The 14,523-nt window shown below is 48.5% G+C and overlaps 1 protein-coding gene across 2 annotated transcripts in view; it reads left to right on the forward strand.

Moving 5' to 3' along the window:
* HIP1 (huntingtin interacting protein 1) overlaps window positions 1–14,523 on the forward strand; it is a 151,451-nt gene that overhangs the window by 85,377 nt on the left and 51,551 nt on the right. For both annotated transcript variants that reach the window (XM_060120409.1, XM_060120410.1), the window contains exon 2: window positions 13,480–13,543. In XM_060120409.1, the coding sequence (XP_059976392.1) occupies window positions 13,480–13,543 (64 nt within the window). The remainder of the gene's footprint in view (window positions 1–13,479; window positions 13,544–14,523) is intronic.

The raw sequence follows: 14,523 nt of genomic DNA on the forward strand, positions 1-14,523 counted from the left end.
AATGAAATTACCTTCTTAAATTTTATTTTATTATGGTGGTCACATCGTACTCTTAACGAACTTACCGGGAATAAGTTTGGTCCTTTTCACCTGGTTTGCTGTTCGCCCATAGGTACTAGGATTCTGGGCCCAGGAATATTCTGTTTTGTTGTTTTTAGCCCATGGTCATGGTCTACCAGTATCATCCAAATGCATTTACTCCCAACATCAAGATGATGGTAGCCAGCAACCAGCACCTGTAAAGGCGGACATCGACCCTCATGGACCTCCCTGTCTAGCTCAGGGGACACCAAACTTTTTTTGCCAAGGGCCAGATAGTAAATAGTTTTAGCTTTGTGGCCAGCTGCTCCTGCAGCTGTTACTCCTGCCCCCTTCTCCCCCTCCTCCTCCTCTTTCCTCCTCATCCACCTCCTCTGCTTCCTTTAAAAATGTAAAAACCAGGGGAATTCCCTGGAGACTCAGTGGTTAGGACTACGCACTTTCACTGCCGGTGGCCCTAGTCGGGTAACTAAGATCCCACAACCAATCCCGGCTCATAAGTTATACTCAGGCTGCAGGTCAGGTTTGGCTGGCAGTCAGTAGTTTCGACCCCCAGTAGCCCCTGTTCTTTCTCATCCTTGTCAATGAGATGTTATAAGAGACTGGTAAGGGCTTCCCTGGTGGTGCAGTGGTTGAGAGTCCGCCTGCCGATGCAGGGGATGCGGGTTCGTGCCCCGGTCCAAGAAGATCCCACATGCCGCAGAGCGGCTGGGCCCGTGAGCCGTGGCCGCTGAGCCTGCACGTCCGGAGCCTGTGCCCCGCAACGGGAGAGGGCACAACAGTGAGAGGCCCGCGTACCGGAAAAAAAAAAAAAAAAGAGAGAGACTGGTAAGCACCTTGATGATGGAAAATCAGACACACACGTTGATGTTTTCCCGAAACGGTGGCCTAGAGTCTTAACGAGGAAACGAGGTCAGTCTGGCCTGACCTGCTTCCTTGAACGTAAGTTGGTGCCTGGTGAGCGGCGCCGCCTTTCCTTTTGGGAATCTCTCACGAATAACAGGTGGAATTTTGCCACCTTCTCTTTCGGTAAATCATGATTATCTTCACCCTGCGTGGTCTTTGGGCACCGCTCCATTTCCCCACAATCTCGCCAAGCATGTTACTCTTAACCCCTCGTGTCTTCCTCGTCCGAGTCGGAAGCCTGAGCTCACTCAGCACCGGGAATTCTCTGACAGTCTCCTAACCTTGGGTTTGCTCTTTCAACGCTCTCTGCCTTTTTCAGTTCAAAGATCATTCTGGACAGAAAAGACAGAAGGAAAATAGGAGTTTATTGGGACTTCCCTGGAAGTCCAGCAGTTAAGACTCCCCGCTTCCAATGAAGGGGACGCGGGTTGGATCTCTGGTGGGGGAACTAAGATCCCACATGCCTCGTGGCGCAGCCAAAAGAAAAAAGAAAAAAGTTTATCATCAACATCTCACCATTGCTGAAAGCAGCGTGCCCATCCCTTCTTGTTCTTTTTGCTTTTCGTGTAATAAGGTAGCCCTTTTGGGGGTCCCACACATTTTCTGGAAGCCTCATCTCATTTTGGCTTTAGCTTTCTAATCCTGCTCATACACACAGGCATAGGTAACATGTGCACCCATGCTGCTTTCTTTTTTCATCAAGTACTTCTGAAGTTGCAGTCAGAGGAGAAGGAAGGAAAGAATAGAAAGAGGAACAAGAAGAGGATGGTCTTTATCTCCCTATAAACAGTTAACACTTTGGCGACAAGATCCACTTTCTCCCGCGTCTCCAGCAGCACTGCGTATGGTGTCCTGCACCCAGGCAGCAGGTCTAGGTACAGGGATTATCCCTCACAGTCTGGGAGAGGCCCACCTTGAGTTGTGTGGCATAGTCCTACAGCCTAGATGGCGGCCCTGCCCTGCAAAAAGTAGGTATTCAGTCAGAATCATAATTCCTCCATGTTTTCCACCTTTTAAAAAAAAATTGTTTTACACATAACATAAAATTCACCATCTCAGCCAACATCAAGTATATAATTCTGTAGCATTTAGTACATTCATTATGTTGTGCCACCAATCACAACTATCTAACTTCAGCACATTTTTTTCATCGCCCCAAGAGGAAACCCTGTACCCATCAAGCAGTCACTCCCCATTCCCCCTCCTACCTGAATCTGGCAACTAGCAATCTGCTTTCTGTCTCTTATGGATTTGCCTGTCCTGGGTATTTCGTATAAATGGAATCATACAATATGTGACATTTTGTGTCTGGCTTTTTAGCATCATGTTCTTGAGATTCATCCCCGTTGTAGCGTAATCAGTGCCTCCTTTTTGTGTATGGGTGTGTGTTTTTATCGTGGTAAAAATGTACATACCATAAAATTTACCATTTTCATCACTTATAAGTGTACAGTTCAGTGGCATTGAGTACTTCCACATTGCTCTGTGACCATCACCACCATCCATCTCCAGAACTTTTTCATCTTCCCAAACTGAAACTCTGTCCCCATTAAACAATAACTCTCCACTTCCCCCTCCTCCCAGCCCCTGGCAAACACCATTCTACCTCTGTCTCTCTGAATGTGACTGCTCTAGGTACCTCTTATAAGTGGAATCCAACAGGGTCTGTCCTTTTGTGACAGGCCTGTCTCACTCAGCATAATGTCCTCAAGGTTCAACCATGTTGTAGCAGGTGTCAGGATTTCCTTCCTTTCAGGGCTGAATAATATTCCATTGTGTGGATAGACCATGTTCTGTGTACCCATTCCTCTGTGGATGGACACTTGGATGGCTTCCCCCAGTGTTTTCCACTTTGGTTGCTTGTTTCTTCAGTTGTTCTGGGTGCTTCACAGTCCTGGCCACCCTGCTCCCAACACAGGTTTGTACACCTATTACAGAGTTGACTGACATTTTTTAATCTCCCCAACTTTCTTACTCCATCTTCCCCTCCAGATTATCAGACTGCAGAAGAGCGAGTGCCTTTCCTTTTGCTAAACCCTTCGAAATATGCATGTCCAGATAACTGGATTACTCACCACCTCTCCAGAAGCCAGAGGATAGTTGGGGGCTTTAGAATGGGAGGGGAGGGGGAGATGTGATCCTAATTTCAATAGTCCTCAGTTTATGAAGTAGATAAGACTCACAAAATACTAAAAAAAAAAAGAGAAAAAAAATACTCTTAATCTGTTCAGGCTGCCGTAATAAAATGTCATAGACTGGGTGGCTTAAACAATAGGAATTTATTTCTCACAGTGCTGGAGACTGGGAAGTCTAAGAGCAAGGTGCTGGCTGATTTGGATCTCCATGAGGGCTCCCTTCGTGACTTGTAGACGGCCACCTTCTTGTTGTGTCCTCACATAGTGGAGAAAAAGAGAGCAAGAGAAAGGGAGCCTGCTCTGGTGTCTCTTTTTTAAGGTCACTAATCTCATCATGGGGGCCCCATCCTCATGACCTCATCTAACCTTAAGTACTTCCCAAAGGCTCCAGGTACCATCACACTGGAGGTTAGGGTTTCAACATACAAATTTGGGGGGCACACAATTCAGTCCATAGCACATACCTTTTTCTTTTCTTTTTTTTTTTTTTTTTTTTGTGTGGTATGTGGGCCTCTCACTGTTGTGGCCTCTCCCATTGTGGAGCATAGGCTCCGGACGTGCAAGCTCAGTGGCCATGGCTCACGGGCCTAGCCGCTCCGTGGCATGTGGGATCTTCCCGGACCGGGGCACGAACCCGTGTCCCCTGCATCAGCAGGCGGACTCTCAACCACTGTGCCACCAGGGAAGCCCCATAGCACATACCTTTTATAAAAGCATTTAAATGAGGCAAAGTATTTAGCCATATGGAGCCTAGCTAAGTGCTAAAGGATTGTAAGAAAGGATATCTGGATATCATTAGTTAAGGCAGTTTATATTTAAATATCAGCAAGATTTTTCATTGGAGAGAAAGAAATGTGACTTGGGAAGGGGAAGATGGAGGTTTCTAGACAGGTGAGTGGAACAAACAAGGTATCACGTGCTGATGAGGATATCTGCTTGGAGAGGGCCGGGCCGAGCAGCCTTCTTCCTCTGTCAGCCCATCCACCTGTCAGGCACAGTGTGTGCACCGGCGGGGGGTGGGTGGGGGGGTGGTAACAGCAGGATTACATGGTCCCTGCCAGCACAGAGCTCACTGTCTAGTGGTGAGACCGACAACAAGCAAAGGAACCAACAAGGGAATTTCAGGTTGAGATAAGAGCCTCTACAGGAAATAACCAAGATGGTTGTGTCATGATAAAGAGGTACTGCAGGCCAAGGGGTTGGGAGATGCTTTAGATTAGAGAGGCTGCCTAGGAGGTGGTATTTGAACAGCCTGGAAAAGAAGGAACATCCAGCCTTGCAAAGAATGGGAGGCAAAAATCTGACCATTCCAGGCATAAGGAGCATCAGAGACAGAAAGAATTTGAAATGTTTGAACAAAGAGGCAGCCCATGTGGTCGGGGTGTAACAAGTAAGAGGGCGAATGGGAGTTGATGCCAGTGTAGGGCTTTGTCCGCCTTGTGGGAGGGCAGGCTTCATTGGTGGTGGCGGGTTCTGCTCCAGGTGGCGTGATCTCAGGTGTGGTTTATCAAGATCACTCTGGCTGCTGGGCAGAGAGACGCTTGGGGAGGGCTAATGCACTTGGGAAGGTATTTCAGTGGTCCAGTGGGGACATGATAGAGGTTTGGGCTTGGCTGGAGGCAGAGGAGATGGAGAGATAACAGAGGGATTTGGGAGGCGGAAAGGGCAGCATTGCTGATGGGTTGGATGGGAGCACTGAGACAAAGGCAGCAGTTAAGGGTGACTTCTAGGGAGACTGGGAGAGGAATAGTTGGGCAGTGGGGCATGTTGGCAGAAATGAAGAGTTCAAAGCCATGGGCCTGGTTGAGATCACTCAGGAGCAGTAGCGATCTGGGGCGCAGCTGCTGTGGGGTAGAAAGCAAGGCAGGGGACTTCCCTGGAGGTCCAGGGGTTAGGACTCCACGCTTCCACTGCAGGGGGCTCGGGTTCGATCCCTGGTCAGGGAACTAAGATATCCCGCATGCCACACGGTGTAGCCAAAAAGTAAGAAAAAAAAAAGAAAGAAAGTCAGGTGGATGGCATTGAGGCTGCCAAGTTGCTGAAGGTAGCACAGTGTGGGGAGAGGGACCTGGGTTTGAATTCTGGCTCCACCCATGGCTGCCTGTGCTTCTTTGGGCAACCTGACTTGGAAAATGGGTCAGATTCCCTGCCCTACAGGGGAGGGAGGATCAGAAGCAAATCCCCACATGCAGCACCTGGTAGGGGCTCAGCTGCTACCACTAATCAATCCGGTGACAACAATGACGACATTCTATTATTATTATTTCTGATCAAGAGAAGAATTCAAAAGACTTGATGTCGGACATCCACTTCCAAGTATCATGGCCAAGACCAGAGCAGTCTCACTCAGTGCTGAAGGCTATATTCGGTCTTCTGGGCCTCGCTTGTCTCTTCCCCGAGACTCATGTGACTGCGACTCGGTTCTGAATCTGTCATCCTCGCTCAGGCTGCCCCCATCATGACCATGACGTGCCCCAGCAGTCTTTTGAGTCTGTCTCTCTCCGGCATCACAGCCCACCCTCCCCCATCGCCAGCCTTGTTCCTCTCCAGGAGGAGCTGATGGCCCAAAGCATCCCTTTCTACCCTGCGCAGCAGGTATTAACAGGACCACCTGCCTCATCTGTTTACCCCAAGCCTCCAAACCTGACGCGGTGAGGGATGCAGCGTGCAGCCCCCGTGCTGGGCAGCATCACCAAGGCCATCGGTGGTGGCCACCTCTGGCTTTGCTGAGCAAATGCCTCCCGCCCACTGATGCCCTTTTCATTCCTTCTGTGTCCTTTCTAGCCTACTTCCCCCTTTCTCCTTCTGCCCTGCCTGGTCGCAGGTTTTCCTACACTTGGCCCGGGCACTGGGCCCTCTGGGCCCTGGCTTTGGAACCTGCCTCCCGCACTGGGCACATCCTCCGTGCCTGCCCCTGCCATGGAACCTTTGCGAGCCAGCCCGGCCTTGGCAGCCCAAGCGCTGGTCCCTGCCAGCAGCTGTGTGCGTGACCTGACTGTGGCCAGCTGCCCCCGCAGTACGGGCCCAGGCCTGGCCCCCCGCAGAAGCAAAGCCCGAAGTTTTCCCATTGGCTGCAGCCTGGCTGAGGCTGTCTGAGGGAGCAGAGGACAGGGCTGGGGGCGGTTGGGGGTGGGGGGGAGCGGAAAGCTGCCCTTCCTACGGTGCCTGCTGATAATTGGCCCTCCGGAACCAGCCTGGGACGCGAGGGCCAGCTGGGTCAGGAAGTGGTGTACAATGCTGCTCTTTCAGGGGGGACACTGCACGGTCTGAGGTCCTGTGTGACTCCGGCGAAATCTGTAGAACAGCCTGTTCTCAGAGGATGTTCTCTAACCTAGGCCGGAGGTGGGCAGTGGAGCCCCGAACTTCCCACCCTCAGCCCTGGGAGCGCCCCCCAGGCATCGCCCAGCTCCGAACCCAATTATTTACTTCAGAGAGAGTCTGGGGAGGGAAGGGAAAGAGAGCAGATTTTCTCAAGAGACCATGAATCACATACCTGGTACTTTTTAGAGGCAGGCGCACTGGGAAGCAGTCATTAAGTCCTTAATGATTTAATAATTTATTAAGACTCTGCCCCGCCTTAGCAGCTGCGGGCCCACGAGGTCAGAAGGCAGGGTCCTCGCCCTTGGGATTTTAATCTTGGCGGGGAGGTAAGACAATATACTTGTTGTCAAACACACGAAGAGAAATCGGAATTTAAAAAGAAAGAAGGAACGAATTCGAAATGATTGGCCAGAGTGGCCTCGCAAGTCTAAAGGAAGGTCAAGTTTGGACTGTGCTCAGAAGACGGGGCAGGATTTGGGATGCAGAAGGAAGTGAGGGGCGTGTGACGTGGGGTGGCATCCCAGGCACCGAGCATTGCACAAGTACAGGAAACTCAGCCTAGCGTGGAACTTCCGCCCTGGATGTATCCGGTGTCTGAGATTCCGAGGGCCCTGGAGGACCACAGCCTGCCTTTACGGGCCCAGAGGCTCAGCCCTGCCTCTGAGCCCAAAAAGCCTGCTACAGAAACCGGGTGGTGGGCCTGCAGCTGTGGACTGGACCCTGCCCGACTTCTCGGTAGGGAAGCGTTGGTTGGAGAACTTTGGGCATGTTGGCTGCAGTGGGTGGGCACTCCCAGGAACCTGCCAGAGCTGCAAGAGAAGGGTCTGGGGCAGTCCTGACCAGGGCAGACAAGGCTTGCAGGTGTCTTGTAGCTATTGATTTGGGTAGAGACTTCGTTCCATAGCCCAGAGCTAGGCTAGGTGCTGTGTTGGGGTCCTGGGCTCGTACTGGGGCTGTGACTCTGAATGTCCACACAGAAGTTGTTTCACACTTTCCTTTTTCAGGGCACTGAAAAGGTAACTCCTCAAACTCAGGAGGACAGAGTGGCGTTTGTATCCGGTCCCTCCCCTGCTCAAGAGCCTTCTGTTGGGACTTCCCTGGTGGTCCAGTGGTTAGGACTCCATGCTTCCACTGCAGGGGACATGGGTTCAATCCCTGGTCAGGGAACTAAGATCCCGCATGCCACAGCACGGCCAAAAATAAAAAACATCAAAACAGAAGAGCCTTCTGTGGATCTCAGTGTCCACCAGATCACAATTTCTTGCCTTTATATACAAAGCCCACCATCATCTGAAGGACGTTTACAGAGTCTAACAGTGAGAAGGAACCTAAAAATCACCTAATCCAGCCTGAGCCTGTAAGTCTTTTTCACAGTAACCCTAAGAAGACGTTGCCATGCCTCTGCCTATATACTTCTCATAATGGGGAATTCTCTCTTTCATGAGACAGCTTTAAGTTTATCCAAAAATGGCCCGACTGTACTTCTACCCATTGGTCTAGTTTTGATCCCTGGAGTTATTCTTCCTTCCACATGACCACCTTTAAGAATATTGATATTCCTCTAAGTTTTCTTCAGGCCCCAGGCTTATCCCAGTCCAGGTCACTCTCTTTTAGAAGTAGTCTAGTTTGTTGGTTTCCTTCATAATGTACAAGGTCTAAAACAAGGTTTCCTTCATAATGTACAAGGTTACATGTGAATTTATCTTCATAGAGAATTAGAACCATCCCCTCCCTCATTCTGAACACTGTACTCCTTTTAATACATCCAGAGCTCAGACTTGCATTTTGATCAGCCACATCACAGCGTTGCTTATATTAAGTTGGCAGCTAAATAAAACACCTAAATCATTTTCACAACTGCTGCTTTGACTCCTATCTCCCCTGTGCCAGTGAGTTTAGACCTAAATATAGGAAACTTCCTTTATACCTGCTAGATGGCATCTAGTGAAGTTTCACCCATTTTTCCAGTCTGTGGAAATCATTTGGACTCTGGTTCTGTGTCTCTGTGGTGTGGAGGGCCATGTCTCATGTGGGGATTGTGATCCAGAGCCTGAGCTGTGGAGCCCCACTTCCGAGTCTGAGTTCCAGCTCTACACTGGCTGGTAGAGCAGCCTTGGGCAATTTACATAGCCTTTCTAAGCCTTGGTTTCCTCATCTGTAAAATGAAGACGATTGATACTAATACTCACTTGTAGGATGTAGAGTTATAAGACTTTAATGAGATAATTCATACAAAATACTTATTAACACAGGGCTGGGTAGTAAGCAGTCATTAGCTGCCATTATCTTGATGATTATAACCACCGCTACTGCTAGTTCACTTCCTCAATCTTTTAAAAATGACTGTTTCTCACCCCCAAGCCCCCCCAGCCTCATTGCCCTTTGCTTACAGTGTCCCCTCAGCCCCAGATGCCTGCCTCGTTCTGCCACCTGCCCAGCTTCAAAACCTCTGCAGCATCTTTGATTCTTCCTTCTGTTATGTTCCCTGTAACTGGAAGCTCCTACTGGCCAATCCTACTGTAATTGCGTCATAGCCCACCTTGTGTCGGGTTCTTTCCATTTCACTTCCATCTTTTAGGTTGAGCCCTTTATTCCTTCACTTCTCTGCTATTAATAGCTGCCTCCTTCAACTCTCTTCCCTTCAGCTGCTTCCATCCTTTCCCGCCCCCTCCGAAGCCCACTGGCCCCCCACACCCAGTGCTACCTCCCTTTCTGCCTTCATCCCCCGTTCTGCCCTTGCACACACGTGGCCCTGCAGCAGAACCGGCCCTCGTGTTCCAAGTCTTTCCGGAGCTGGGCTCGAGGATCCGGCCACCCGAATAGTATGACCTTGGGCAAGTGGCTTAGCCTTTCTGTGCAACAACCATAAGTACCCTCGAATCTGTAGGCAGCGTCATTGAGAGAAGTCAGCCAATGGCAGGGGAGGCACCGGGGACAGACAGGTGACCCCTTTCTTCCTTTGACAAAGTTTCCCTGAGCAGCATCGCAGTTTCACAGGATCTCCTTCCTTTCAACATGTAGAGTATAGGATATTTTCAGTTTTCAGACACACACACACACACACACACACACACACACACACAGTCTACAGTTACAAACTCATGGTATATTATTTTATGTGGCTTAAGGGAATTTCAAGGATTTTTTGTTTGTTTTTGTAAGCAAGGTTCATACTGACCACAAGCTTGGGCAATTGGTCTTCGGTCCATCAGTATAAATAGATATTTGTGGACTAAGTCTAAACCCCACCCATCACAGTCCTCCCTCAAGGCCCTGACGCAGTTTCTAGCATTTCCGGCCAACATGGATTTCTCTTTTTCCATCATAGCCTGTGCTACTGGCTGTCTCTACCAACCCCCTAGAACTTGACCACATCCAGTTCGCACCGTACTGGATTTGCATCTCTTGGTGTCACCTTACATATTTAGGTCCCTTGTAACTCCTTATGGACGCAGGCAACCTTTAAAGGCTCGGCAAATGTGGTCACTTTGCCCAGAGGTCTGTCTGCAGCCAGGATCCCATCATGGTTCTAGAGCCAGGAGAGAAACATAGTTGAAAGCATGTAACTCACCTGAGGAAATCTGAAGGAAAGAGGATGACGTGGGACAGGCCTGGAAGCAGAAGCTGAGAAACAAGGTCCAAGGAAGGACTTGTGAAGAGGAAGCTGGAAGCACTGGGTCTCCACCGGATACAAGTGCTGCCTTACTGGGTGGTTGTAGGGGGATGAACTGTTTACTTTTCTTGCAGCATCTCTTATATGAGATTCCTTCTGGACTGGTCTTACCGTTGCACTGACAGCCAACAGCTGTGCTCAGTGGAGCCCCCTGCGGGTGCTGTAGGGAAGAGGGAAAGGAGTGTCTGCACTCGCCTTGTCTTCGGAGATGACTGAGCATGATGGGGAAAGGACCCTCTGTTAGTCTCCCGGGGCTGCCATAATGAATTACCACATAGTGTGTGGCTTAAAACAACAGAAATTTGTTCTCTCTCAGTTCTGGAGGCTAGACAGGGCCGTGTTCCCTTTGGAGGCTCTAGGGAAGAATCCATCCTTGCCTCTTCCTAACTTCTGGTGGTTGCTGGCCGTCTTTCGCATTCCTTGGCTTGTAGACACATCACTTTAGTGTCAGCTTCCATCTTCACATGGCTGTCTTCTTCCTGAGTGTCTGTGTCCCTGTGTCTTCACTTGGCCTTATAAGGGCACCAGTCATACTGGATTTAGGACTCACCCTAATCCAGTATGACATCATCTTAACTAATTACATCTGCAAAGACCCTGTTTCCAAATGAGATCACATTCACAGGCGCTGGGGGATTTGAACTTGAACGTGTCTTTTTTGGGAAGACACAGTTCAACCCACAACAGAGCTTATGCTATTAAAGAAGTTGAGTCTGGCTCACAGACATAGAAAACAAACTTATGGTTACCAAAAGGGATGGGGGAGGGAGGTAGATAAATTAGGAGTTTGGGATTAACGTATACCCACTACTATATATTGGATTGGCCAAAAAGTTCGTTCGGTTAGTGAATACGTTGTTCAATAAAGTTCTTCGTGAAAATGAAAAACATCTTTTATTTGTACTTAAAACCGAATGAATTTTTTGGCAAACCCAATATAAAATAGGTAAACAACAAGGATCTACTGTAGAGCATAGGGAACTATACTCAATATCTTATAATAACCTACATGGGAAAAGAATCTGAAAAGGAATATATATGTATAACTGAATCACTTTGCTGTACACTTGAAACTAACACAACATTGTAAATTAACTATATCTCAATTTTAAAAAAAGAGTTGATTCTGGTAGAGGAAAAAAATACGTGCAATAGTGGACTTAAAGAACACACCCAAAAGTTATGTAAACCAGATATAAAAGACCATATCTTAGTATAACCTATTTTGTACCAAATATACTCATACACATATACATGGACATATACATATATGACATATACATAAGTATGTATTTTTTCCAGATGAAGATTCAAACACAAACAATAAAATACAAACAATAAAACACTTAGAGGAAAACGTAAGAGTCTACCAGTATAAACATGGGGCAGGAGAAACCGTAAGTAAACATAGAAGCTATAAAAGATAAGATGAACATACTTCACTAGGTAAGGCAGTCAACAACCATGAGAACATATAAGAAAATACTCAAAACTTACTAGCAGTCAGGAAATTACAAGTTCATGATGAAATGTCGCTACACCCGTAAGACCAACAAAAATGAAAAGAAGTGATAACCCCTGTTGGAGGGGATACTTTTGAACATCGCCAGTAGAAATGTGAATTGTTAGAGCCTGTTTACAAAGCCTAATGACAGCCTTGTTTAGATCCTGATTAGAACAGTTGCAAGAAAGTTGTTTGTTTTTTTAACACAAGAGAGAAATGTGAACACTAACCATTTGATGACATTAAGAAATTATCCTTAAAATTTTAGGTGTGATCATAGTATTATGGTTAAATTTTAAAGAGTCTTTTTTTTTTTTCTTAGAAGTTCATACTGAAATATTTACTGATAAAATGGTATAACGCCTAGAATTTACTTCAGATAATCCAGGGAGCAAGGGAATCAGTGACCAACGGTATAAAGCAAGGGTCAGCACACTAGAGGTGCAGGCCAAATCCAGACCACCTCCTGGTTTTGTAAATAAAGTTTTATTGGAATTCAGCCACAGTCATTCAGTTCCGTATTCATTTAGTATCGCTGAGGTGGCTTTTTCCCTCCAGCAGCAGAGCTGAATAGTTGTGATGGAGACCATGTGACCTGCAAAGCCTGAAATATTTACTAACTGGCTCTACAGAAAATGTCTGTGACCCCTCACCCATAAGGATGCGTGTTTGGCTGCAAGTTCATAATAATTGGTGCTGGGGACTGACTATATGAGGGCTTATTAGACTAATCATCATGTTTGTGTGTGCTTGGACTTTTCCATAATGAAAAGTTTTAAAAAAAAAAGTGGACCCAGTAATCTCACTCCTAGTACTCTATCCCTTGGAAACGAAAGCCTCAATTAATAAGGGTATATGTATAAGAATGTTTACTAAAATAGTTTACTGGAAATAAATTGCCTTCCAATACAGGATGCTATAAATCACATCCACCCACACCATGGAATATTATGTTATCTTTTTAAAGAATGAACTAGCGTTTTACCAGTTCACTTGGAGAATGTTTCATGGGATATTTTCAAGTGAGAAGAGCAAGATGTAAAAAAGTCTGTACATGACAGTCCCAGTTTTATAGAACAGTGACAAAAATAAGTCCTTTGGAATGTAGGGGTGTGTGTGTGTGCGTGCACGCGTGCAGGATGCATAACAGGTTGCTAACATGGGTTGGGGGTAGAATGATGTCTGTGGAAGGAAGCAAAGCAAAACAGAAAAAGGCTGTATTTCAAAAAACAGCCTACATGATACGATCCCATGTATGTGTGTGTGTAAGTTATATTTACATGTATAACGTGCTTTGCTTACTTCAGAAGAGAGTTACGATTTTTAAAATGACCAGAAAGGAGTGAATATTCATCATGCCCTATGATAGAAGTAAGAAAATAAAAGGGAATTTGGTTAGGAGCTGGAAACTGCCCAAGTGCAGGGAAACAAGAGAGGAGAGTGACCACTGTCAACCCGGGCCAGCTAGGGTAGGCCCCATGGAAGGTTCTAGCTGTGAGAGAGGGGTGGCTGGACGGTCTTTGAGCCACAGCCCCTCCCTGATCTCAGCGCCTCTTCCTCCTGCTCCCGGAGAAATAATGTTTCCCTGGGGGATGAAAGGCATCCCTTTGTGCAGGCTTTAATTGCCATGTTGGGCCAAGTGAATGAGTGGCATGCGGGCGCAGCAGCTGGGCACAGCCAATGCCAGGCAGCAAAGCCCGCTGCCTTAGGACAGCCCGGGCCAGCTGGCCTGGTAGTGCTGCCCACCTCTGCCCCCCGCAGGGGGCCCTGCAAGGGGACAGTGGAACAGAGGGGTCTGCGGAGGGAGGGGAAGGGGCGGGGTGTCTGGGAAGGTCCCAGCAACTGTCAGAAGCTTATTCATGTCATCCTCCTTCCCCTCCCCCCTCCCTCTTGTTTTTCAGACTGTCAGCATCAATAAGGCCATTAATACGCAGGAAGTGGCTGTAAAGGAAAAACACGCCAGAAATATCCTTTTGGATGTTGCTCGGAGGACGGACCCCAAGGGGGGTCAAATGGCGGGGGGCGGGGGTGGGGAATGAGGTCGGGGTGAGGCATCCTTGCTCAGCTTCAGGAAGGAGAACCGGCCAGGCCCCAGCAGGGTCTGAACAGTGTGGGTTGGCAACAGCTGGCCTCAGAGCCCACAGCCTGTTGAGGTGGAAGGGACCAAAGCGGCCATCTGGCCCAGTCTCGCCTCTCTCCTGGGACTTAGCTTTTCAGAACTGCCGAGTCCTTTGAACTTACTCTCCCTTGAGAGATTTCCTCGGGGCACCAGAGGGGTTTTCACCTGTACCATCAAAGCGCTCTGGCCCTGCACCTTGCCACACTGACCACCCCCTTGGGGATGTGCTCAAATGCCCTTCTCTGAACATGAAAGCAAAATAGAGGCCTTGGCGGCAGCGGTTGGCCTTAAGCCGACACAAGGGCTCTACCATGGAAATAAGAGCCACTTGTGTGAACTGGTTCACCCCAAACCAGAGGGAAGAAGATGAGAAGGTCAGGGTGGACTAGGGAACCGATGATTTGAAGATTTTCGCCAAGCCCCCAATGCCGAGTTGTTGGAGGTCCTGGGCGACCACCGTCATGGGTCTGTGGCTTTGGAGGAAAGTGCAGGCAGCCTGGCCAATGGATCCCTCCGGACCTGCCCTTGAGGTCAAGTCCAGGTGCTCGAGGGCTAATCCCCAAAGCCTGAAGAAGAGGCTGCCAGTGGACCAAGGCTTGGTCTCTGTGTGTGCTGGGGCCAAGCACAGGGCAAGGGGAGGCTGGGCTTTTGTCTGCGAGGGGAAGCTCCTTCTTGCCGGGGCTCAGCATGGTGGCTGCACCACAGCCAGTTGGGTTGGAACAACCTATCTTGAAGTCATCCCACACCTGCCCCTCCGTGGAGGAGACCCTCCAGGTTAGAAGGCCATGGAAGCCCGGCACTGCCAGTGCGATGCCCAGAACAGGTC

Source organism: Mesoplodon densirostris, chromosome 16, assembly GCF_025265405.1.
Source record: "Mesoplodon densirostris isolate mMesDen1 chromosome 16, mMesDen1 primary haplotype, whole genome shotgun sequence".
Taxonomy (NCBI): Eukaryota; Metazoa; Chordata; class Mammalia; order Artiodactyla; family Ziphiidae; genus Mesoplodon; species Mesoplodon densirostris.